Raw genomic sequence first — 25,144 nt, forward strand, 5'->3', positions numbered from 1 at the left:
ATAATGCTCTGATTCACCTGCCTCCGTGGTATTGTGTGGCCACACGTCCCACAAGCAGGGCTGAGCTGCCACAAGAGATGGGGCTGCATCTGTGCTTCCTGATGAGTGCCTGGTGAGCCTAGCGACTGGGCCAGGGTGCTCGGTAGCAGGCGGTTGCACACCTTAGTGCTGCACACTAGTTGGGGTGAGGCTGCACCATGTTGACCTCACATCTGCACCTGCATGCTGTCCTTATCTAACAGTATTAAAGGTTACACTAGAGCATCCTATAAAATGAAGCCCTTCAAAAGTGAACTTTTCAGCTTAAATAGTGTTCATGTTTGAAGTATTTTAGCATTAATGGAAGGTCAAGGAGTGTTACGCTTTTCCCATTCAAATTTCTTAAGTGGACGTGGTCCTAAATTCAGTAATGCTGCTTCTCCATGACTTCAAGTCACAAAGAGGGAGTAGCAAGCACCAGCAAATTGAGCTGGTGCGGGTCCATCCCTGCAAGCAGGCATTGTCCTTGGCACCTCTGCTCTGTCCCGTATCACTCCCCTTTTAGGCATTCTCTGTGAATGCCTGGAATTCAGTACTCAAATGTGACGGATCACTTCTGGGTCTCTCCCTCCTCCTCCACAGGGCCTTCAGGTGCCTCCAGGAAAAATGGCAGCTTGAAATGCCAGCACCAGGCCTGGCTGAGGTCCCCATCTCACGTGTGTGCCCTGCTACCCAGATGGACTCCAGCAGCTCCATCACAAAACAAAAATAACCTCCCCACATTCAGAGTCCCAGCATGAGGGTTGGGCATGACATGGGCATGACCCATGAAAAGGAACCTGGTGGTGCCCTGCCCAGCCTTGCCTACCTCTCACTGTTTCCCAGTACAAGTGGGAGCTCTTTTTTCCATTCTTCTCTTCAACTGTCATATAGCAACAGCTCCCAGGAATGAGTGACAAGTATAAAGAATGTTTTAGGCCGTTGGCCAGGTCTGTGCTTTCCTTATGCTAAGGAGAGATCAACCTTTAACAAAACATAAAGCCAGTTGTGCTACTGAGAATAATAACACTGTACAGCTTCATGGAGGAAATAAAAAAGACACCACAGGGAGCCTTAAAAGTTTGCACAATCTCTCAAAACTCTAACGTAAAACTAATATTAGTATGCCACTAATATTTACATATAATGTACCTCACATCATTTTGAAAAACAAACCTGGAAAACTGTTAATTAATAAAAGATATCACGTCTTATTAGTGTTCATATAGTAATTACGAAAACCACAAATCCATCTGTTAAGTAGTCAGCAAACAAGACAAATGACTGTGTTATGTTAAACAGATTATAAAATGCCTGAGGGAAAGGAATCTAATAGCCCAGACCAAACCAAGAATCAAGCAGCGGCTCAGTCAAGCACATGGGTCACACGCAAACATAAAGGCACATACCTGCCTCTCCCAAGGCCTTTTCCTGGATTACATATAATAACAATGTAAGTAATGAGCTCAGTATGATGTTATGTATAAAAGTCTGCACTGAAATGTGATGATGTGATCATTAAGATTTTATTGTCCTCTAAAAAAAAAATTACTTCCTAAAACAGACAATTATCCCCACCAAGACAAGACTGGAACAATATGCAAAGCAACATTAAATCCAATTGCCCCTGTCCACATGGGAATCCAGACACTTTAATCCAATTTAACAAACAAAACTGATTTAATTCGTGTCATGTTTTTGAATGATTTCTGAACATTTAAGGGAAAAAACAATCACGCACGGGGAGTAATTCATTCATTAGCATGAGCACCATCAATCCACCAGTATGTTCTCTGGCCATCCAGCGTTGTACTGAGGCGTGAAACACTGAACACCCCATTCTTCATGCAATATATATGCAAAACTGAATGTCAGCTTGTATGCAGTCCTGCCATGATTACTCACCTAAACCAAGCAATTGTGCTAATTAAAAAAGGCATCTGAATACTGGATTTCACATGATTATCCCAAGTTGACACGTATTAGCAACTCACTCCATCTACTCTGTAGCACTACACCCCTGAACTGCTGCAGAAGGATGTCTGGAGACAAGAGGCTGCACACCACTCGACCCCTCCCAAACGAATCGCAGACATTGGCACCTGCATCTCTAAGGCCTCACCAGCTTGTCTCAAGCACTTCCCACACTTCAACTCCCTTCGCCCCTCCACTCCAGTTTGCCACATCCAACCAGAAAGAGGGTCAGTTAGAATCCTGCTGACTGCAGAGTCTATTTTAGATCCACGCACTATCATACGTAACTTCTGCCAACAGACTATGGCAAAGAGGCTGCAATGCTCCAGCTTCCTGAGACCTAAATTTATAGGAACAGATGTCAAGGGTGTAACAAGCAATATTCCCCTCATTCCTGCCCTCAAATAATTTGTGTCAGAAAAATATGGCCATGACATTCTATCAAAAACATTCTCCATGGTCTTCCCAGTCTTATACGTGTGAAATTTCATCAGTGTGAATTTTATGGCTTTTAAGTTTAGACACACGAAGAGTGATGTCAAGCACAGCAAATCTGCAATGTCTTTCCTCTCAAGGACAACCACCCTTGAAAAATTACAAAGCCAGCACAAAAAGGAGAAGACAAAGATTTGAGGGCAGCTCGAGCAACAGAGGATTGTAAATGGACTCATCTGCAGGCAATATGCTTGCCATGCAGTTGTGTGTGCACTCATGTTCAGGGTACAGCACCCCCAGAGACAGAAAGCTGTTTGCCTGCCCAGCTAGAGGAGGATGGGTAAGGCACTAGAACGCCCCAGGGGCCATGCAGTGGGTGCAGGCAGCACCTGCTTGCCCTCATGCCTTGCTCCTTGCTCTGCACCAGGCATCCCCAGGTCTGAACCTGCTCATGCACCAGGAACTGTCACTGCGGTCCTGCATGTCTCCTGAAAATAAGCATCTCTGGGTGACTCCTGACCCTCTTCCTCAGCAAACTGCAAGGCCCTCAGATCTTCAGGTCAGGAGCCCCCCAGGAACATTTCCAGAGCCTCATCTTGGTGCTGCAGGCTGTCCCAGCCACAGGGAATGATGACCTGCATTGGTGCCCGTACCCACAGGGACAAAACAGAAAAAAAATCATGCAGGGAACACAACTGCCTCTTGTCTCCCCAAGTAACAAACACTTTTGCCTCTTGCTCTTAGGCTGTTCCAGCTCTTCATCAATTGGATTTGTTTGCTTCTCCAATTATTCTGTCGCCTAAGACTTCAGATTAACAGTGTGGAACAGCTGCTATTAGGTTAAACAGTCAATTAGCCTCTTTCAACGGAATAGCATCTAACTATGTGGCAGCAGGTCAAAAAACACACCTTCATGGGCTTTTTCCATGGGTTAGAACAGCGAGTTTGTTGCCATCTGCTTCTGAGTTGCTTACTCTTTCATTTCAGATGAGGAACATTGAATTTAAAAGGCAAAATCAAAAATAAAAGGGAAGCCTTCTCGTCAGCTCCCGCTTTTGAATGCATTGGTTTTGTTGTGAATTTTCCACTCCAGGCGGGTTACTAAGAAACAAGATTAAAGAAATAACACCAGCGTGCAAGCTTGGATTGGCACTGGTGTGTCTGCCGGCTTGCGTGGATATGCCAGTGAATGGGTATCCCATGGCTCTGAGAACGAGCAGTGAACGAAAGAAAACTGTAAGGTGAGCTCTGCTTGCAACAACCATGGCCTTCTCTCTTGGACTGACACCCTTCTTGACTCACCCCTTCCCAACACCTGGAAAACGCTGCTGTGCAGACAGGCAGGACATGTCCCACCATCCCAGGAGCCGATGAGACTCTGCCCAGCCCCATGTGTGGACCATACCCACCCTGCCATGGCAGCACTGCCACTGCTCCAGCCCCACCAGCCCCAAGCTCTGACAGCAGCTGAGGGGAAAAGGTGACACAAATGGCCCCAGATTTAGAGTCAGCTGTGATCTGATCCAGCCCAGACTAGTGGATGAAATCTCTAAGCACACCCATTGCAACAATCCTTCTTCAATGGGTAGTTCAGGTGTTTAAAGCCAGACTCTTAATATTGCTGGAGCACCAAGGTCTTCTTGATTTCACAGGAGCCTGCAGCCTGTCGGTCTCTGAGCAGGAGGTGAAATCAAGTGCAGAAGGGAGAGACTGTTAGAAGTGTTTTTAAAGTTAAGAACACATTTTATTCTGGGTTTATTTTATGCAGCTGCCTTACAAGGTGACCAACATCCTTACAAACCAAGTTCATGGGAAAGCCCAGCCTCACAGGGTGGAGCTCTCCCATAGAAGTGCCTGGAGCTGTGCCTTCTGTCCAGGTCAAGCCCAGTTGTGACACTAAACAAAAACCAGCAAGTGACAAAGTGAAGGGCATTCATGCTACTGTCAGCTGTCACAGGAGTCAGCGCTGCTGGCCTCTGCCTGGGCTCATCCCAGGCCCCCACACAACAGTGTAGCCCTGACCCACTTTGCTGATGTGGACCCAGACAAGAGACACAGTTTCTCCCAGCCAAGGATAAGCCCATACCCTCACCCACAGAACCCAGAATGCTCTGCAGATCGTGTCGCCCAGTGGGCTCTGGAGAGCTGAATGCCCAGGGAAATCCTGGTCACTCATCCCCACCACACTGGTCCCAGCCCCACACACAGAAGCAGAGGTGTCCAGGCAGGTTCCCTCCCTCTCATACACAACTTTAGACTGAAGGAGGAAAATGACAGAACTATGCTGGGTCATGACCTTTCCATCTGCTGGTGTGGAGACAGACCTTGGGTCCAAGAGCACAGGGCACACTGGGACCTCCCCACCAGTGCTGATGAGAAATACGTGCAGTAAGGGCCTGAGAAACAAGAGCACTCCAGTAAGCAGCCTGGGATTGCTTCAGAGTTCTCATCAAGGAACACTGCCCTACCATGTGTGAGTCCCACCTTCAATGTTCAACAGATGGCCTGGACCAGCTGGAGGTCCCTGTGTATTTGGGTAACAACAGAATGCATTTTTAAGGTGTGGTATTACTTCAAGGTACACATACTATTAAAAGAAAGGGAGCTAACACTAAGGAAATGTCTAGGTGCTTTGTACAAAGAGTAAGGGAGAAAAAGCATTCAGAGCACTCTTACTGCTTACTGGAGTCTCTGGGTCCCAAAAGGTCAAGGAACTTGATCAAGGTTATTAAAAAGAAATAAAATAACTCTATGGTTGAGTCAGGTATAGGATTTGCTCAGTCAATGGCTCTGACAAGCTCTGAGATTCACCATTCCAGGATGGCCAAGTCCTGCTGTGCTCACTCCACAAGCAGTGGAGACCCACACATTTACAGTCCCCTGTGCTATTTTAAATTACATCACAAATGTTACAGAAGAGAAAACAAAGTATTTCACAAAAAATGTACTGTTCATTAACTAAAGTCCAGAACCACACTTTTCAGCTCACTCTGGCTCAGTGACCCAGTTGCATCACCCCTCAGGCAGGGAGGCACAAACCACAGCACGAGCCCCAAAGGTGGGCACTCACCCCCAGCTGCTGCCCAACCTTGGTGTGTGCAGCACACCCGTGGTGCTCAGCATACTCAAACCTCCTTTGGGATCAATGCATTTCTCATTGCTGCTGTGTGCTGCCATTAATCAGTGTTCAATGACAGCCCAAAGTCATTTCCGTTTTCATAGCTCCTAATAAAAACAAACTGCAGCGCAAACCCCTTAACAGTATCAACCTTGCTCAGGCAGTCACTGGCTTAACAGGATCATGGTATTGACTGGTATCTACTCATACACAAAAAGCAGGATGCTTCAGCAGCTAAATACCAGCAACTCAGATCCACAGGCCGGGTATCCACATAACTGAGGCAGTGAGGTTCCCAAGCAGAAGAAAGAAGAAAATATACCAGTTTCACTAATTATTAGAAGAATTCCCCTCATCTAGCCAGCTGGTTAAGCAATCATAGAAATCTACCAGGTTAGTCAAACAGGATTTCCCCTTGGTGAATCCACATTGACTCCCCTTGATAACCACCTTTTCCTTCATATGTTCAGTGATGACATTCAGGAGTAGTTGTTCCATCACCTTTCCAGGGATGGAGGTGAGGCTGACCAGCCTGTAGTTTCCTGGGTTGTCCTTCTTGCCCTTTTTGAAGACTGGAGTGACATTGGCCTTTCTCCAGTCCTCAGGCACATTGCCTGTCCTGCATGATTGTTTGAAAATGAAGGAGAGTGGCTTAGGAACCACATCAGCCAGCTCCCTCAGCACTCTCGGATGCATCCCACCAGGATCCATTGATTTATGACATTAAGCTTGCCCAGCAAGTCTTTAACCTCTTCCTCATCCACCAAGGGCAAGTCCTCTGTTGCCCAGACCATGCTACTATCCTTGCTGGACTGGGCTTTCCAAGGGTCAGCCTTGGCTACAAAGACCGAAGCAAAGAAAGAATGTCAGAAGACATTTTCACCTCATGTAAAACAGTAACTCTTGTGAGGTGGGCTTTGTGGGTTTTCATGAAGTTTCTAATGACAAGACACTCACTGCACAAAAAAACCTGCCCACTGTAACATCTGCACTAGACAGCAATGCTTTGTCAAGGATGGCCTAAGCAATATGTAGTGTGCTTCCTCTCCAGCCACCCGGGTGATGCCCCCCAACTGTGCTCCAAGTCAGCTGTGTTGTTTGACGGTAGCACTCAGCAGACTCACCACTGTCATGCCATCCAGCACATGTTTAAGTTCCTCCACAAACTGTATGCTGCAGGTGCACATCACTCTGGGTTAAGTGATAAGAATCACCCTTGAGACACACCACAGGAGCAGCTCGGTGTACACAGGGCAGTTCTCAAACCAGGGCATGGGGCACAGCCTCTGCCTCTGCTCTGCTGCCGAAGACATTGACTCCAAACCAGCAGTAAGACACGTTTGGCATTGTTGTGCCAAACAAATGCAGAGCAATGGTGAACTACTGCCTTGCCATTCTCTTGACTGTTCCTCGGGCTTTCTCTCCATTTCCACCAATCTCTAGGGAAAAGTAGAAGCCATTTAATGCATCCATTACTAAACCTTTTTAAACAAATGATCCCAAGAGCGAAATACATTCCTCCATGAAAAACTGGGATACAAGCAACGTGGTTTTATGCTGACTCCTGCCTCTCTGTATGCAGCACTTCCTGGGATTGCAGCTGCCAAAGAGCATCTCCCATTGTGGTCAAGAAAGAGCAAGGTGAGGTATCTGGCTAATTGTCATTGCAGCAGTTTCCCCAAGGGAACGAGGGCTTCAGAGCAAGGGCCATCTTCAGCCTCCCTTCCCTTCTCCTACTCGTGCATATGTTGCCAAAACAGCAGTAGGCATTAGGTGTCAGATGGTAGGGTGAACCTTGCACGAGTTCCAGGAGCAGCAGAGGGCCTGAGCCAGCAGGTTGGCCTGGGCAGGTCTTGGGGATCCTGTTTTCCTGTTGCAGGATCTGGCTGTAGTGATCACACTTCCCAAGAGCTCCAAAGTCTACTCAAGGCTTCACTGCCCACGAAGCACCTTACCAGCACTAAGAGATGTATCTGTGAAAGGGCACAAGATTGCACGAAGGTAAACACACACACAGAGACACAAGACTGATCTCTTTTGCTTGCATACGCAGTCATGGAAGTTTCCAGGTATCTGTGCTTCAAGGGAATACCTAAAAACATTGTCCCCTGAACCACTGCCAGCCTCTCATTTCAGCTGCAGGTGGCAATCCAGTGTGCTCTGTCTCAGTACACAAGGTGTGCTAAGAGACAGAAAAAGTAGCTTTTGAGCCCAATAAAGGGTTGCATCCAGTTCCAAATCAAAGATGTAAACTTGTGTTCCCTGGTTAGTGAGAGCGGAGATTAAGAACTGATAAGTCCCTTGCTTATGTTTTAGAAAGCTGAGATTTTGCAATGCATTATTATGAAAATAAATATTCAACAAAAGGAAATACACTGATAGAGCAGCTCAGCACTTAGCTACAAAGCACACCTATATTGGAGGCACCAAGTCCTGAACTCTGCCTCACTTGCAGTCCCTTTTCTGCTCATTCCTTGAGTTCCTTAAATAATGTATAGCTCCTTCACAAAGACGCTGAACAGCTTCATTAGTTAACATTTAAAAGGCCTTTTTGAAGCTATTTAGTGCTAAGTGCCGCCATTATGCAGGTGGGCAGAGCAGCTGGAACAGGCACAAGGGAAAGATTTGTGGTGAGATCAGTCACAAAAGTGGTGAGAGAAGCAGGCTGGTAGCTGCTGAGCTCTAACACACAGCAATGATCCCGAAGGAACACACAGGTAAGGTCTGAGTACTAAAAGGAAGAGGAGCTGAGCACTCTCTGTTCCCTGCACAGCCAGTGAGGTTGCAGACTTTTACCAGGGATAATTGTGATGCTCAGGATTCACAAGGACATAGCCCGAGACCAGAGCAGCCCACAGCAGGGCTGTCAGTAGTTACTTCCACTGAGAGGTCAGATCAGGAAGAGATCCAGGAGTCACATCTCAGGTCCATCCATTTCTGACCAGCACTGCATCCCACTGTTGGTGGCCATGCGTGATCTCACCCTCTTCTCTAAACCCACGATGGGGCCTGACTGCACCTCAACCAGGTGCTGAGCATACCTTGGTCTGCACACAGCCCCTGCTCTGCAGTGCCAGGGCTGCCATGCCCAGCATGCCTGGCACTGGCTCTGGACCTAGAGCCCCCTGCACAAAGAGGATCTCCCTCTGCCCATAGAGCTGGTACCTCCAAGACCCTCAGCCCTCAGCCAGATCTGGTAGAGTAGGGGCAAGTGTCAAAAGTAATGGAGGCTCTTGCTGGGATTGGTGAGGGCTTGTGGCTGACAAAGGAGGACTGAGAGGAGCATTACTCATAAGTAATGGAGGGCAGCACATCCAATGGCCACAGACATACGCTCTAAATTTGGCCTTACAAGCCCCATTTCCATGATGGAAAATGTATTAGTAAATGCCATGAACTTGCATTTGAAAGGAACTGCTGATTGTGAATAAATCCACCATATGGCTTTACAGAGCTGATAGTGCTCTAGTCCCAAATATAGCAAGCCAGCCTATGACAGCCGGTTTCTCTTTTATCATCCACATTACAAAATTATTTAGAGTATAGTATCAAACACAATTCGTTGTGCTGCTGTCAAATAGTCACCGGTATACTACATGGCTTTCACAGTAAGAAACGAGTCTTGTGTACGGCAATTACATCTGCACAGCTTCACCACAACATCACAACATTTAAGGAATCCATGAGGCTTTTTTGGTGATCTTGCTTTAGCAACGCTACCTGTAGAGAAGAGGAACATTAAATCTCAAGACTATCGCTTTTATAAAGCTGGTACAGGTGGACTTGTGGCTCTTCACGCCCTCTGCCAGCATGGTAATTTGTGACATTCCTGGGTGGGTTCAGTGGAGAGAGCATACAAAAATGGAGAAGCTGCAGGCTGTCACTGGGTATTTACCATCTGGTCTGCCCACCCAGCCAGCAGCTAAACACGCTTCTAGGCCTGATCAGTCACCGAGCTGTGCCCGTGGTTTGTGCCAAACGCAGCCATGGTGCTGAGGGAAACGTGCACCCTTGCCACAGGCACTGACTGGGTGGGAGAAGATTCCCACCAACACACAAGCAACACTGTCTGTGATGGGGACAATAAATAGAAACAATTTCCCTATTTTTGCTTACAACTTGGTCACCCTGACCACACTCACCCTCCTGCTTTCCCCAGAAGTGCCTAAAATAACCCCATTTCAAGCCAGACAGAGGCTGAGAGATCTCTGCAGCTCAGCTTCCCAGCCAGCTGCTCTTCCCCTCTCCCACTCTGAAGCACTTCTATCTGTGCAACCCTGCAACCTCAATCAGGTCTCTTCAGAGTGGGAGGGATGACAGAAGGTACCTTTGTGCTGATTTAAGCACTAACTAAATATAGATGGCACGCAAACGCTGGGAAGCTACAGCTGAACCCATCTGTAGTGAGTGAAATACAGTCACACAACGGAAATCTCTCTAGAGCCTTGGAAATACACTCTGAATTCGGCTCTTTCTTTTGTTGGAGATGGTTTGACATACAAAATTGCACTGAGACTGCTGATCGCACGGGAGCTGGATGGCGAGCAGTTTCTCAATGCAAACTGGGGAAGAAAAATCATGTTCAAATCCCTGTGATGGTAGGATGAAGCAGTCACAACTAAAAGCCTTTTTGATAAGAAGCCCTCAGCAACTTCTGTGGTCATTAAAGAAGAACCGTGTTCTAGCTGCCTGTGGTCTTTCGGGGCTGCCGTGACACCACCCCCCCACCTCCCTGCAAGGGCTGGACCGCACCCGGCGGGCGTCCCAGCGGCGCGCTGGTGGGCGGCCGGGGGGTCAGTACTGCGGGCATCACGCGGGGCAGGGGCGAAAGGCAGGAGGCAGAGCGGCCGGTGCCTCCAAACCGCCCAGCGCAGCCCGAGCCGCGTCGCTGCCGGCCCCCGCGGGGCGCAGAGGGCGGCGGGGGGCCGCTGCCGCGGGCGCACCGAGGCGCCAACAGCGCCAACAGCGCCGCCACGCGGCAGCCAGGGGGAGCGCGCCCGCCGCGCGAGCCAGCGGCGTTCGCTGCGCGCCGGGCCGGGAGGACGGAGAAGCGCGGGGCCGGGGCCGCCGAGGCAGAGCGGGAATAGAGCCCCGCGGTGCCCCGGGAAAGGGCCTCAGGTCCGGGCGGCCGCAGGATGCCCGCGGCAACAGCGCAAGGTGCGCTCCCGGCGACGCGCTCCCGCAGCAGCCGCCGGAAAAGCCACAGCCGCTCCTTGCCGCGGCCGGTCTCCCGTCTGCGCTGCCGAGCCAACTGCCCCGCTGCCGGGGCTTCTAACGGGCTCCTGGGGCTCTGCCAGTGCATGCCCTCCGATAGATTTTGTCAGCTCGGCAGATCTGCAGGGCAGAGGACTATCCAGCTTTTTTTTTTTAACAGGACTTGCCCCTGTACATCAATTTGCAGCAAATCATAGAATCATAGAATGGTAGGGGTTGGAAGGAACCTTTAGAGATCATCTAGTCCAACCCCCCTGCAGAAGCAGGTTCACCTAGATCAGGTCGCATAGGAATGTGTCCAGGTGGGTCTTGAAAACCTCCAAGGAAGGAGACTCCACACCCTCCCTGGGCAGCCTGTGCCAGGGCTCCCTCACCCTCACAGTGAAATAGCTTCATCCCATTACCCCTTGTCTTGTTGCTGGACACAACAGAAAAAAATGATGCCCCAATCTCCTGACATTCACCACTTAGATATTTGTAAATATTAATGAGATCCCCCCTCAGTCTTTCCCAGACTAAACAGTCCCAGTTCCTGCAGCCTTTCCTCATAAGGAAGATGCTCCAGTCCCCTGATCATCTCTGTGGCCCTGCACTAGACTCTCTTAAGCCAGTTTACCTCTGCTACAGACTTTATAGCATGTCAGTGCTCCAGTGATTTCACCAGAGAACTGCATCGTCTCACAGAGTCCTTATCAGTCCATACAAACACTGAGAGAGACAATGGGGTGCTGCCTCTTACCAGTACACACTTCTGATTTTTCCCATCTTCCCCAGTCTTCAGCCCTGGTATTCCTTTGTAGTATTACCCAAACAGAACTGGTACTGCTCAGAGGCAAAAGAGAGAGGGAATGCAGAGTCACTGAAAAAAAAATAACCACCAAAGTTTGTCTTAAGCAAATATGTAATATCTTTTGTTTGGCTGGTTGTTTTTTAAAAAGAAAATACACAGCACCAAAGGCTAGAAACAAAGCTTCAAAAGAAATCACATGGAATGCCCTTAATGAGCCATTTAAGTCAACAGCATGCAACTCTTATACCACCTTGCCTGGCAGTGCTTATCTAGATCCATCCTTTCAATTGCATTTTAATTAAAACTTTGTAAAGTCCCAAGCTCAGCAGAATTGTCTCCTGCTAAAACATTCATTCCCACTTACTACAATGAACTCAATGGTCAAGGATTTTCCCAGGGTGTTGCTAAATAGCAAAGCTTAGAAGGACAGACTAGTCCCAGTTCACTTCACCCGAGCTTTGTGGCCTCATGAGTCAGCCCATAACACTCTTATTCCATGTCAATAATCACTAAAGTTTGATCAAAGACAACCCCAGGGCCTTGACACAAGTCCCTTGGGACTGCCTGATGCCCATCCAAAAGGTAGCAAAACCTGAACAACCTCCCCAACCACGTTTACTCAAATAGCTCAGAAGGGTCCCTGTAGGATATGAGGATTAATCCATTTCAAGTAGCAGCTCAGTGTTGTGACCATGAGAATTTAAAAGCAAACTCAGTCCCACTCTCAACCCAATAGCATTGAGAGAATAGGAATGAGGTCCTGTTTTAGCCTGGGAAATTAGTGCAAATGCACATACACATTTAATGATAAAAGCTATCTCCAATTCAGGCCTTCTCTGAGCCTACAAGCTACTAGGCTTTTCTTTTTTAATCTGTCCCATTAAAAAAAAAAAGCCCAACTTACTTCAGCACAGTCACATCATTTATGGCTGTGAACATTAAGTAGTGTAAGATTGTGTGAGGGATCATGGCCTCAATATAGAAAGGTTTATACTATGAGAGCTTATTTATGGATACAAAGCACTTCCATGTTGCATTAAGAGGTTTAGAAATGCTAGGGGCTAGAATTAAAAAATCCCACTCCTAACTGATGAGAGCATCATGTGCAGCTTAGACCTCTGCCCATGTTTATACTGGCTTTCAGCAGAGCCTACTGTTAGCTCCCAGCCTAGAGCCCAGTGCAGTACAGAGACAGGAACCACTTTTACCAGGGAGCAGCAAATCTGCTTCTCCAGCCAAGGCAGCCAGCACAGAGCTCAGCAACAGCATGCACTAGGAGGAACTGGGCACTGACTCTCTCCCAGTCAAGGTGTAGTTATTATCTGCAGGTAATCAACAGAGATGTTTGCCCAGAAGATGTGGCAAGGATCTGCAGAGTCCAGGAGGAATCCAAACTGCAGCAGAGCCAGATGGAGGAACGACAGGCTGCAGTGCAGCCGAGGCAGGCACTGTGGTGTGACCAGGGGCTGCCAGTACGGCTGGAAGAGGCTCCCAGCTGCCAACCTAAGAAGCAATGTTTCTGCACTGGCCAGCTGCATTCCAGGCCAGCCCAAACCTGTCCATGACCAAAGCAGCATCCCTGACTCACAGATTGCATCTGGGATCTTCCACAGCTGAGACCACAAAAAGCAGTTTTTAGGTTTCTCCAATGTCTGGTTTTGTTACAGCCTCTGGGCCAATGGCCTTAGACAGGGAGGGAGGTACCATTCAGAAACACAAGACATCAGCCCCAGTGTGTGCCAAGAGCTCACTTCTCACAGCAAAGGTTGAGCCTGAACGGGGATGTTGCAATTGCCATTTTCAAGAGTGCAGGGAGAGGCTGAGGAGCAATGGCAGCAGAAGCTGGTTTTCAGACTGCCTGAGCACTGGGTGGTAGAAAGTTACACCATGTCCCTCCTCCCTGGGCTGTGAGATACCACGTTCCTTCTCCTGGCTTCTTCCCAATCTCTTTCTCCTACCACAGCCTCTGGTCAGGTATCCATCTGTTGCGGGCATCCACCCACTTGCAGCCTGGGCCATGGGGTCCCTCCTGCCTGGGCAATCCTCACTGATTTAGGTGACACAGTAAGGAGGCTAGGGGAGGGATCTCTGCTTCTTCCCTCTCCACCATGAGGAATGGGCTGTGGCTCCGCAGAGCTGGGGACACAAAAGCTGGAGCGTCTGATCAAGTAACAAAGCACAGAGGAATCATCCAGAGCAGGTTTCCCTCTCATTTTTGACTCTGCCTCTTAAAAGATAAAATTTACCATATATTAAGGAGAGAGACTGAGTTAAGATGAGTTCTTAACAAAAGAATAACATCTTCCAAAGCGGCTTGTACACTTTTTCCTCAATGAAAATTCTCCAAGAGCATCACCATTCAGACAAAACCCACAAATCTTGCCATTACTATGTTCTATAGCAAAAAATTATACTGAAAAGAGTGTAATTGCAAGAAGAAAGTTCCATATCTGTGACGGCTGAAACAGCCTTCTTCCTCTCTTTTATAAATTTCTAAAGCTAGCAGACAGCAAAGTAGAACTCTGTAATTACACATAGGAATATTTAAATTGTTTGGTTTGGGTTTTTTTTTTTTTCCTAAAAGGCTTTAAAATGGACAGAGTAAGAAAAATACACAGGAAATGCAATCAGTGCAACCAAGGCAAGTTTTTTGCAGTTCCTAAGTTACCATCAACACAATAGCAGGTGCACCAGTCACCCCGATGGACAGAACTCACCCATGTGCACCACTGATATGCCTAAACACCAAGAGCTGAATCTGGCAGCTGGGCTTTTTGCCATTTAATGAAGAGCACACCTGCTACCAGTACTCCTACATCAAACCCAGGCAGGACAAAATTTATAACTTCTCATATTAAAGAAGCCCGGAGGGGTGCCTATGGCTCTCCCTTCTCCTCAGCTGCAGCACATCTCTCACCTCAAGGCTGGCAGCATAGGAGGAGCTGGGCAGAGCTGTGTGATTTACATCCTCCATGTAAACACGGATGAAGAGAAATGGATACAGCAGAAACAAGGCCTGCAGCTCACTGGGAGGAGAAATAGTTCTCATGTACCATGCCTCATTTTGACATTATGCCTAGCCTTCTGCATCTTTTCCCCTTAGCAACAAGCCATTTCTTTGTGGCTGCACAAAATTAACCTCATTACTGTTACAGAAAGAAGAGACTGGTTGGATTCCTGCACATAGTGCAAGTTCTGAAAAACACAGAAACTGAGATTAGAGCAAGTCTGATGTTCTTCACTAAAAAGCAAGAGCTGTTCAGACTGAGAAATTAAAGAACAGCTAAATCAGGAAATGCAATTATAGCAGAAAGCTCAGTCTTAACATAGCGTTCTCCTCCATCAGCCTTCAACTAATGGCCCCTGTTCATGTAATTATAGACTATTAGTTACACCAAACCATATCTGCATACTTAAACAATCTTTCTCTACCTCTAATGCACATACTATTCTGTAGTATTAATGCTCCTTCAGATTTAATTTATGTGGGTTCGACTCCAGGGTAATTCAGGGCCTCAGCAAAGCTCCCAGCTGCTGGAGTCTGATTAACTCGGGTTGAAGCCATAGAATGACTCACCAGAAAAATAAACCCACTTGTGGTCAACACAGTGGGGACAAAACTGACAGGCTGATGGTTAAGGGTCATCATAGTAACAAAGTGAAAGTCTTCAAAACAGAATTAACAGAAAATTGGCTACTGTAGGTTCACTCCAGGCCAAAGATTTGGCTGTGAGGTCTTGCCATCCTGAGAGCTCTCCAGCATCCAGACCAGGCTTTGCCCTGAAAAGCATCATGCAGAGATCGAGCACAGTCAGAGGAGCTAGTTTTAAGGTGCCTCTGGCTGAGCTTTCACATTAGATCCCTTTAAAGTTTACCCTCTAGCTTAAGGGCATCTATGAGCCAAGCTTTAAAACTGGCTCAACCCTAAGTGAATAAATCTTGGCCTTCATGCTACCTCTGCTGGAACCTCCAAATGTGCTAGTGCAAAGCTTGGGCACAAACTGAGAAATACAGAAAAATGGAAAACTGAAAAAGGTTCCAGAGAAAACAAAAAGATAATTACCTTGGGGCTGCTTAAACACAGGAATTGCTCCACTCTTTGGTAGCTTTTCAAAGTCGGGGAACTATTCATACAAATACTCTGGGAGTTAACTTCAAAATCCCTCCTTTTAAATGAAAGTCACATTGTGGTCTTTCAAGGACCCCAAATCTTGTATCAAGCTATTCCAAAAATAATGAATCTGACTAAAGATAGATTTCATTATTTAGTGCATTTTTTCACTAAAATAGCATTTAACTTTGAGCTAAAATGTAGATTCACAAGAGCACCGATTACTGGGTGGTGCCTGTAGCTTACCTTGCCATAGAAGAATTTCTAAGTCAGGCACTGTACAGTCTGAACACCCCGTATTAATAAACTACAGGTGAAGGTATTCCTAAAGCAATAGATAATTTCCTTAATCACATTAAACGAACCAAGTTAGCTCCAGGCCTCATATACCAAAGCAGGCACTGTTTGATCTTTTCTAGCTTGGCCTTTGTCAGAATACTGGTACCTAAGAGAGAGCGCGGGATCCTCGTTTGTAAAATTATTTGTGTATGTTTGTACAAACTTGAAAGAGGAGCAGAGCCCATGCACACGGAGCGCAAGGAGCTTTATAAGGGCGCAAGAGGACTTGACACAGCCTCCAGGCAAGTCCAGCAGACTCTGGCAGCATCACAGTGCTAAGGCATTCAGCAACAGGCTTGTAATGGGCAGTTGTGCTTTTTGCATGACTCCCACTGTTCGCAGAGGCGATAAAGCCAAATCTGAGATGCCCCAGGGTCAGGGAGACATAGGAACTATAAAAGACAGAAGAGTTGCTGTGATTTATCAAGCAGCAAAGATCAGAATTAGTCCATGCCCTCCCTTGCTCTCTGCATAGGCAGCCTATAACCTAGAAGTACATGTGATTTCTGAAGATCAAATTCACATCCACTTTCGGTTTAAACTCCCTGCAGGACAGACCTGAACTGCTGGAGGGAGGAGAGCTCACTGCTGCTGAGCTCTGCCATTTACAGCTGGTACAGCAGCGGCAGTGGCATGGCGCTGGAACCCGTCTGACAGCCGTGGATCATCCTGACGTGCCCTTGGGATGACTCTGGCAGGCTCTGCCCTCTCTCAGGGGACGACAGGAGTCAGGGACAAGGGCTTTCTGTACCTAGCAGCAGGCTGGATTGGGGTTGCACCATGGACTAGTGCCCACTCTTGCCATGGACAGTCACTGCCCTGTGTCTCTGCTGCAGCTGCAGCTCAGGCTGCTCCAGGGCACGGGTGCCAGCCATTCTTTGGAGGCCTTGAAAGAAACATTGATTTTCAAATACACAATATTTACCCTATTGATTTTTTTACAATCTATTTATTAAACTACCTTTTCATTTCTCCTTCTCTGCTCAGTAGTACAGCTGAGTAGAGTAACACCTGCTTTCTACTACTAAATCGAGTGTTAGAGAGCTTCTTCTGAACTGGATTTCAGCAATATCCCCAGAAGCCCACCCTGCACCAGCACGGGTGGGATCAGCTCTGCTTTCCACCAGGAAACCTGGACCAGCTACACCAACTACCTGCAACTGCAGCAGATGTACATACCCACGGAGCTGACAGGGCCTCATCAATGAGAATTCCATGCTTTTTAGTCTTACCCTACAGGTTAACACTGAAAGGCTTACGAGGACTGAAGATTCTCCCAAAGGAAAAGAAAGCAGGGAAAACGCAACAGTTTGACTTTAAAATGAAGTTGGCAGGAGGGTGGAGGTGAGGAAGGCTGACAGCTTAACCCTTAACAAACCTGCAGTTTTCATGGCCCGGGGTGACCTGACACAGTCATGACACCAATACAGAAACTCGTAACTTCAGCCAGAATTCCTCTGTTGTGCATGGAAAACTCATTGCAGTGGAGGACATAGATGCACTAAAGAGCACAAACTTAATTAAGTCAACAGCAACATTGGCCCAAAGGTCACACCAACGCCAACAGATCAGCAGGCTGCCATAAAGTATGTACACAAAACACATTCTCTACTAAGGATGGTTACAATCTTGGTTACAGTACCAGCTCCCTTCCTGGCTATCCCACTTTGAGGGAAAATAAAAGGGCAGAACAAGAGTTGTAAAAGGTTCAGAAAGCTTCACTTCTAAAGATAGGCTCAGGCAGGAAATTTAATTGAACAAGACTACATAAAACATCATGACAAAGCCAATGCTGAACAATTCTTCTGCAGGCTACATAATGGAGACTGAGAATCATTTTAACTTGCAGATAGTATTGCTAGAGATAAATGAACACAAACTTTGAAGACAGCTCAGCACTAGAACTGATTACCAGCAAAGACAACAATTTTGTTTTCTTTGAGGACTGACAAGAACCTGGTAAGTTGGAGAAGTTTGACAAGAACCTGTTAAGTATCTGCTTTATTAGAGCCTGCTGCAAACAGAAAGGTGACCTCCCTAGATCTTACCAACCCTCCAGCCACTCATCACTTCTCTGACTGTACATTTACATGCTAACTGTAATAATTATCACTTAAATCTTGGGAGAAGCAATATGGCATGCTGGTTTTCTCCTCCCATTCGAAAATCTCGAGTCAATTATGAATTCATTTATTGCTAAATTAGAAGAGCCTAGAAGCCAACTGGATGGGAGTAAGATTCCAGTCCAAATCTGGCATGGATTAAGATCTTTCTAAGGACATCTGTACCATGTCAATACTATCAATAAGTACAGTTAATCCCACTAGATGACTCTGAAGGCTTATTTCCATGCTACTTTTTAAATTCCATCCAACATCCCATGAAGAAATCTACCCGTATTTTCTTCCAGCTTTGACCCAATACTTTGATTTTGGAGGGATGTGACAAATCCCACACTGCTGTGCAGGAGCCTTACTAAGCAGGGACTAGAATAGGTGAAATATCCAAGATCATCTCCCAAGAGAGCCAGCGTTCCCAGTAGAAGTGCCAGATGCACAGCCAGGAGGGCAGTGAGTGCAGCCATGGTGATAACCTAATAAAGACAGCTGAGATGTTATCTAATGAGACTCAGAGCCAGATCATGGCCTGTGCTAACTGTACAGCCAGATCATTGTTTTTCATTTCTGCAGCTGTGATTCAAGACCTTGCCATGCTCCCCTCGACTTGTTGTTCTCCAACATGAGTCATGTTTGGGCAGTATTGCTCCTTCCACATCTGTGTCTGAGAGCAGCTAGGATAAAGCAGAGCAGGGTTTGAAACCCTTCGTTGCTAGCAGTGGCTCCTCCCCATTCGTATCACGCCCACAGACCTGCTGTATCTGTTGGGCACTGTCTCAGTTTTGAGTAAGTTGGACATAGGACATTTTTGTTCATTTCTATGTTTTCTTTTTCCCAATCAAACAGAATCTATCCATAGTACAGTGCAAGGCTAGGTTTTGTCCCATGAGAAAGAAAACCAGCCAGCATCAGAATTCCACACCAATGGTGACAAACCTTGCACTTGGCCTGCCACTGCCCATAATGTGCTACTGCCATAACTCTCCATAAGCTACTGATTTAGTCACTCTGCACTATTTGCATGAATAAAGAATGTGCAGGAATGAGCTGCAGAGTAATACCAAGCTCCTAGTGGACGCTCCAAAGCCAGAAATATCGTGACTTGGTGCAGAACAGTGAGTTGATGGCTTGTATCAGTACTGCTTGAGCCTACTGACAGCAGCAACCAGCCGCCACACCTTTGGCCTGACATGATGTATGCTTAGTGGACACTTCCTTTTCATCTTTCAGAAAAGTACACAGGAAATATAAAGAAAGTGCTAAAGTTTCTTATGATATGGTTGTGAGGATTAGAGTTAATCTAATAGTACAACAACATCTATAGCATGTATTTGTTTTGAACCTATCTTGGAAGTAGCAGTGCTTCTTTGACGTATACCCCCTAAATGTGTTTTCATTGCATTGTCCAGATTTTTAGCACTCCAGCATCAAATAGGTGTCATTATTTTTCTGTTACAATTAAAAAATTGTATCTAGACCTTAGCACTAAATCCAGCTATTAGAGAAAGTATATAATATTAAATAAAGACTAATGTTTAAATAATCCCCATCAAATGCAGTCTTAGGGAGTGAACTGAAAGCAGATGCGTTTGTATTGTTCATGGCTTTGTACCTTCATAGAACTAACAAACTATTGCACTGAGATCCCACAGCTGCAGCGATGAATGACTGAACTTACCAGTGAGAAATACAAAGTTGTTTGAGACCTTCAGCCTAACTCAATGCCAACCAAATTTGGAAAAACTTGGAAGTTACTGAAAACATATTCAAGTTGTTGGCCTGTCAAACTAATAAGCAGTTCAAGATCTCCTAAGCACAATAACAGATTTTAAGAATAGTAAATAACTATTCAATGTCTAAACATCAACTAAAGTACTGAAAATAATTAATACTTCTGTGGAACAGCCAGAGTTTCAAACTCTGCTCAGATAAGTGCACAAAACTACATTTCTGTTTAAATTCTGAAAGAAAAACATGCATGACTCAAAGTTTGGTGACTGTATGACCTCATGAGAACTCACTTCCCATCTTTGTGCTTGCTTCCTCCCTGCAGGAAAGGATATTGTCTTGATTCAAAGGCTTTTTTTTCCTGAAGGTTACTTATCTAATAATTTAAATGACCTTTTACATCCTCGAGTTGAACATGTTGGAGAAGGCTTTTATGAAAAAAGTTTGCATTTAAAAAATGAGGTGGTTATTTTGATCAGTATAGATGTATTCATTCTGAAGTATTTTATTTTCTAAATGTATATCCGCAGTCTGGCAGTTGCTGCAGCCCATCCACAAACCTGATGCCAACACATACATGCTTCTGATTAGGCACCGATGCCTCTGTCATTTAATCCGTTTTCCAGCAAATAATAAATGATGGAAAGCCCACAGTGCATATTCCACATTGGAAGATGTATTTGGATGAATTTTCAGTGCACACACTGAATTGAGAACAAGGAAGACCCAAATAGCTGATTTGCATGTTAAGTAATAGATCTAGAAATGTTTTTCTACAGCAATATTCCTCATTTCAATACAGTTCAGGAACGGCAACCAGAGTCCAAAGGATAGTATTTTGGGACTAAATTCTGTCCAACTGCTGTCATCCAGACAAACCACAGGCATACCTTTAAGGTGAATGGTACACATGGGACTGAATTCCAACATGTGACACTAACCTCATGTCTGAATGCATCACTGTGCTGTGCTACTACAAGCGCAAGTAGTCAACATTTTCAAAAGATCGAAAGCCACAGGTGCTACACTGCATCCCAAGCCACACAGTGCAAGGACAGCTGGCATTTCTGGATGACGACAAGCATCAGGAATACAGTGACAACAGCTCACCTGAGACAAGCCAGCATGTCTCTTGCTTAGCCACACCACATCCACCACCTAAGGCACTTCACTTGCACTGGCTTTCCCCAGATGCACTCTCTCCTTCCCGTTCATCACCATAACCCTCCACCTCCACAGTAACAATGACGACGCTGGATCATTCCCATGGACACTGCCAGTCAAGGACTGTAACTTCACAGCAAGGCAGAGACAAACAACAAACTGGTCTGTGAGGAAATAAATGAGAACTCAGCTGCAACTTTCTAAATCTGTTTCATAGGCAGTGGCAGAGCAGATAAATGTTCTTGAATTTCAGGTTTATTATATCTTGAATGCACAGTCTTTGTTCTCTGATACAGGCTCTTTGCTGACCTAGACTTCTTGTTTACAACTCTAGGAATCTGAGAAGAATGAAGAAGAGAATTCTTACAGTGGGGTAACAAAGAATACATTGGGGTTTCAGTCTTGATAGAGCTGGGTTCAGAGGGGTCTATGGAGGAACACCTTTGCAAGGAAGGGGTAAGTACAGAGCACGCTGAAGACTCACAAATTGTGAGTTTATCCTCTGGTTAAGAGAGACATCTTTGCCAGGCTGGGTAGGACAGGAGCCTCTTCTCTTTGACAGGTTTAGCCATTCTGTGCCTTCTCTCTGATTGCAGAGTAAAGCCTAGCTGAAAGACTGACCAGAACAGCATCTGACTACATCTGGTCCCTGGAGCATCACAGCTTCACCCCATGAATAGTTCTGTCCATTTATGAGTCTGCAGTCCACCAAGAGTGAACCAGAGATACTAAATTGCAACTTCATCACTTTAAATCATGGAGGTACAAGCACTAGATCCTGCTCCTGCTGCACATTTTATACTGAGGGTTCTTGGGTACTACATTGGCTTTTTAGCCACTCCAAGAGGACTGATGCAGGAGTCAGGCTCTCACTTGGGTTCTCTTCTTGGTTCTACTAGCAGTTTAGCCTGTAATAGAGTCATTTAAACTCCCTAGACTTCACTTTCACCCCAAGTTTCACCCAATCCGATAACTGGTCCTGAGATACAGTTCTGTACAAGTTTTGTTCTTTATATATTGTCTACAATGGAGAAGGCAACAGCAACCAGTGTGGCATTCTTTAATTCCTTTTTTCCTCTCAGTAGTCTCCTATGACCTCCCCTAGAACAGTGAGGTCTGCTTCTTCACTGAATTACTTATTCCAGCAGAACAATCCAGAAAGTACTTATTCAGCATATCTCAAGGAGCTGTGCCTTTGGACAAAGTCAACATGAAAACAAATGAAATCTTCCAAGAAATTTTCAAAGAAAGAGCTCCAGAGTTAGTCTGAGTTATCTACTGAGACAATTTTACCTGCTTAGAAATTCTGAGAATTTTTTTATTTAATGTTCATACTGTCTCCTTGGACTAAAACAGCAATCTAAGTAGATAACATTTTAGTCTGGAGTGTCATCATCTACTGCCCAGCCCTTCCTGCTTTGTCCTTCCACTCTGTATCTTCAGCCTTACAACATTCTTGGTCAAGTCACCAGGAGTGCTGGCCAGATACTGCTTCCTGCAGTGCTTCTTGCTCCCTAGATACAGTGGGCAGAGTATGAAGCCAAGCGTTTCAAAACCATCCTTGAGCATTCATCTCTAAGGTGACTGAATCTCCCATTGCTCACAGATGAGGTCGGTAATTTAGGCTATGTATGGAGACTTAGATTAATGAGTCTGTAGAAAGCTGGGTGGCAGGAAGGATGGTTTTCCTCATTAACTAACTTTGTTTGGGATACATGAGGAAAATTGCTGTGGTTCCACATAGGGGAGTAGCAGCAGTGTGAAATTTTGATCCTGCTGAGCTGTTTGGACAACTGCTGATGATTCACAAACCTGTCTGATGGTTCACACACAGCAAACGTGCACGCAGTCCTATCACACAGGGCTGTAAATCAGCATGAACAAACACTTCCTATGGAAGAAGTCCCAGTGAGGTCTCAGTGAACAGACTTGATACCTTGCAATCCTACCCAGAAAATTTTAAAGACTGCTGAGAACACTTCATTTATCCCAAACTGCTGCAGAGTTGTTTTGCCGAGACCTGAAAACAGGCTTTACTAATGAGGGAACCGTGGGTAACCAAACGCAGGCAGTCCTAGATACGATTTTTTCATCTTCTTGGGAATAGCCTAATAAATTAAAGGCCAATTTACAAAGTACATAAAGCTGAAAAACGTGCAGCACCATAGCCAGGAAGCTTTCCTTAAGCCAGTCCTGCAGCTTGCCCGTTTGCAGTTAGTGCCCTGTCATTTTCTGCTAAGCCTCCAGACGCCCTTCGAGTCTCTTTTATTTTTCCTCCTCAGCCTTTTTCCCGCGAGGCTCAGCCCCGTGACAGCAGCTCGCCCCGCTCCCCGCCAGCAGCGGGACCCCCGGCCCGGGGGGCTTTGCCGCCAGCCCCGCGCGGACCCGCGCCCCGCGCGTACCTTCCGCGTGGCAGCTGGAGGAGAGGATGGCGCTGGGCGGTCTGAAGATGTAAGGCAGATAGCGCGAGAAGCATTTCATCTTCCACACCCGTAATTAGGAGAAGAAGAAGAAAAAAGGAAATAAAACCATACAAAGCCGAAAAAAAACCCAACGCACCCACTAAAAAAAATAAAAGGGAAAAAACCGCAACCCCTGCTCAATCCATGAGGATCCTCCGGTGCCCAGGCAGCCTACACGGCAGCGGCGGTTCGCTGCTGGGGCTGCCCGGCTGGCAGAGCCGGCCGGCCGGCCCCCATGCTGCCGGCCCGGCGGCCCCGGCCCCGGCGGCAGAGCGGAGCGCTCCGGCCCGGCCGGCACGGCCGCTGCCTCGGCTGAGGCGCGACCGGCAGTGCTGACTAAGCCCGTCCTGCCTGCGAGCGCACCCCTGCAGCACCGCGCCCCGGCCCGTCCTTGCAGGGCGGCGCAGACCCGGCACCGGCCCGAGCCCCGGGCCCCGGGCCCCGGGCGAGCAGGCTGCCCCGCGGCCGGGACGTCGGGACGGAGGGCGGCGGCTCCGCGGCGCCCCAGCCCGCTCCGCCCCGCTCCGCTCCGCGGCCGTTTGTCAGCGCCGGCTCCCGCCGCCCTGAGGCCGGTGCCGGAGCTCCGCCGGGCGGGGCGGTCAGCGGCGCGGGAGGGCCCGCACAGAGGCCGAGGGGCGGCCCGGCAGCGGCCCTGCGGGAGGGACGCGTCGCCGGGTCGGAAAAGTAAGAGCTTGAAGTAATTTCAGCTCCGAAACTCTTGCTCCTCTGTCAGTGCGAAACCAAAACGCTGCCTAACAATTTCCGCACCGAGGGATGTCTGCGGTATCGCTGCCGTTACCGAGGCGCGGGGCTGCCTCGGCGGGTGAGAGCAGCCCGAGCCCAGCAGCTGCACAGACCCACTCCCTCGGGCCGCACGCGTTCAGAAAGCGCTTTTACACCGGGGAGTAACCGAAAGACACTAGAACAGCACTTACAAACCCCAGCATGCAAATGAAGCCATAGAATGAAAACATACTTTGCCGTATTACAGATTCTTCCAAGGCAGGGCTTTTAATTCAGATACCCAGTACAGCATTTAGGAGTTGGAACAGATTTATGTAAGTATTTCTAAAACATCTATGAAGACAGAAATATCTCACAGCTGAGTGCACCCCAAGCTTGCCTTGCCACAGCCTGCTCGCGTGCACATAATAGAAAACATCGCAGTATCAGGAGGGCACGTTGGAAGGAAATAATGTGATAAGCTGCTGATGCTCATCCTCCCTGTTGTCCTGCTCATTACTCTACAGACAAGTTCTTAGTTTAGGACTGTGCCTCTAACTGTTGTTTCCCATTGTGGTTGCCTTGTGCTGAGCCGTGGGCTATTTGGCTCTTTGGTTTTATCATCTGGCTGCAGTCTTTCCAGTTCTGTTGTCAGTGCCAGATGACAGCACAACTGTGTTTATAGCAAAGAGATGCAAAGCACCACTGCCAGTGAAGACAGAAGCTTTTCATTTCACTTTAGCATCTTTATGGGCATGGAAAATAAGTAACAATCCAGGTCAGGGCTGGAGGCAATACAAAGCCTCCGCAACTTAAGAGAGCAGGTTCATGCTGATTGCATCACACAGACATGAAGGCTGAAGATCAAGCACTGTTGTGTATCTTGAGTGCATCCCCAGAAACAAGACATGAAATCCAGTATTTTATAAGGCAATGTTCATGGGAAGCCCC

The 25,144-nt window shown here is 47.0% G+C and overlaps 1 protein-coding gene across 2 annotated transcripts in view; it reads right to left on the reverse strand.

Moving 5' to 3' along the window:
* The window catches only part of PPP2R2B (protein phosphatase 2 regulatory subunit Bbeta), a 104,132-nt gene extending 80,409 nt beyond the window's left edge, over positions 1-23,723 (reverse strand). For both annotated transcript variants that reach the window (XM_062002163.1, XM_062002165.1), the window contains exon 1: positions 23,411-23,723. In XM_062002163.1, the coding sequence (XP_061858147.1) occupies positions 23,411-23,489 (79 nt within the window). In that variant the 5' untranslated portion in view covers positions 23,490-23,723. The remainder of the gene's footprint in view (positions 1-23,410) is intronic.
* Positions 23,724-25,144: the final 1,421 nt, after the last annotated feature.

This window comes from Colius striatus, chromosome 9 (assembly GCF_028858725.1).
Source record: "Colius striatus isolate bColStr4 chromosome 9, bColStr4.1.hap1, whole genome shotgun sequence".
NCBI classification, from domain to species: Eukaryota; Metazoa; Chordata; class Aves; order Coliiformes; family Coliidae; genus Colius; species Colius striatus.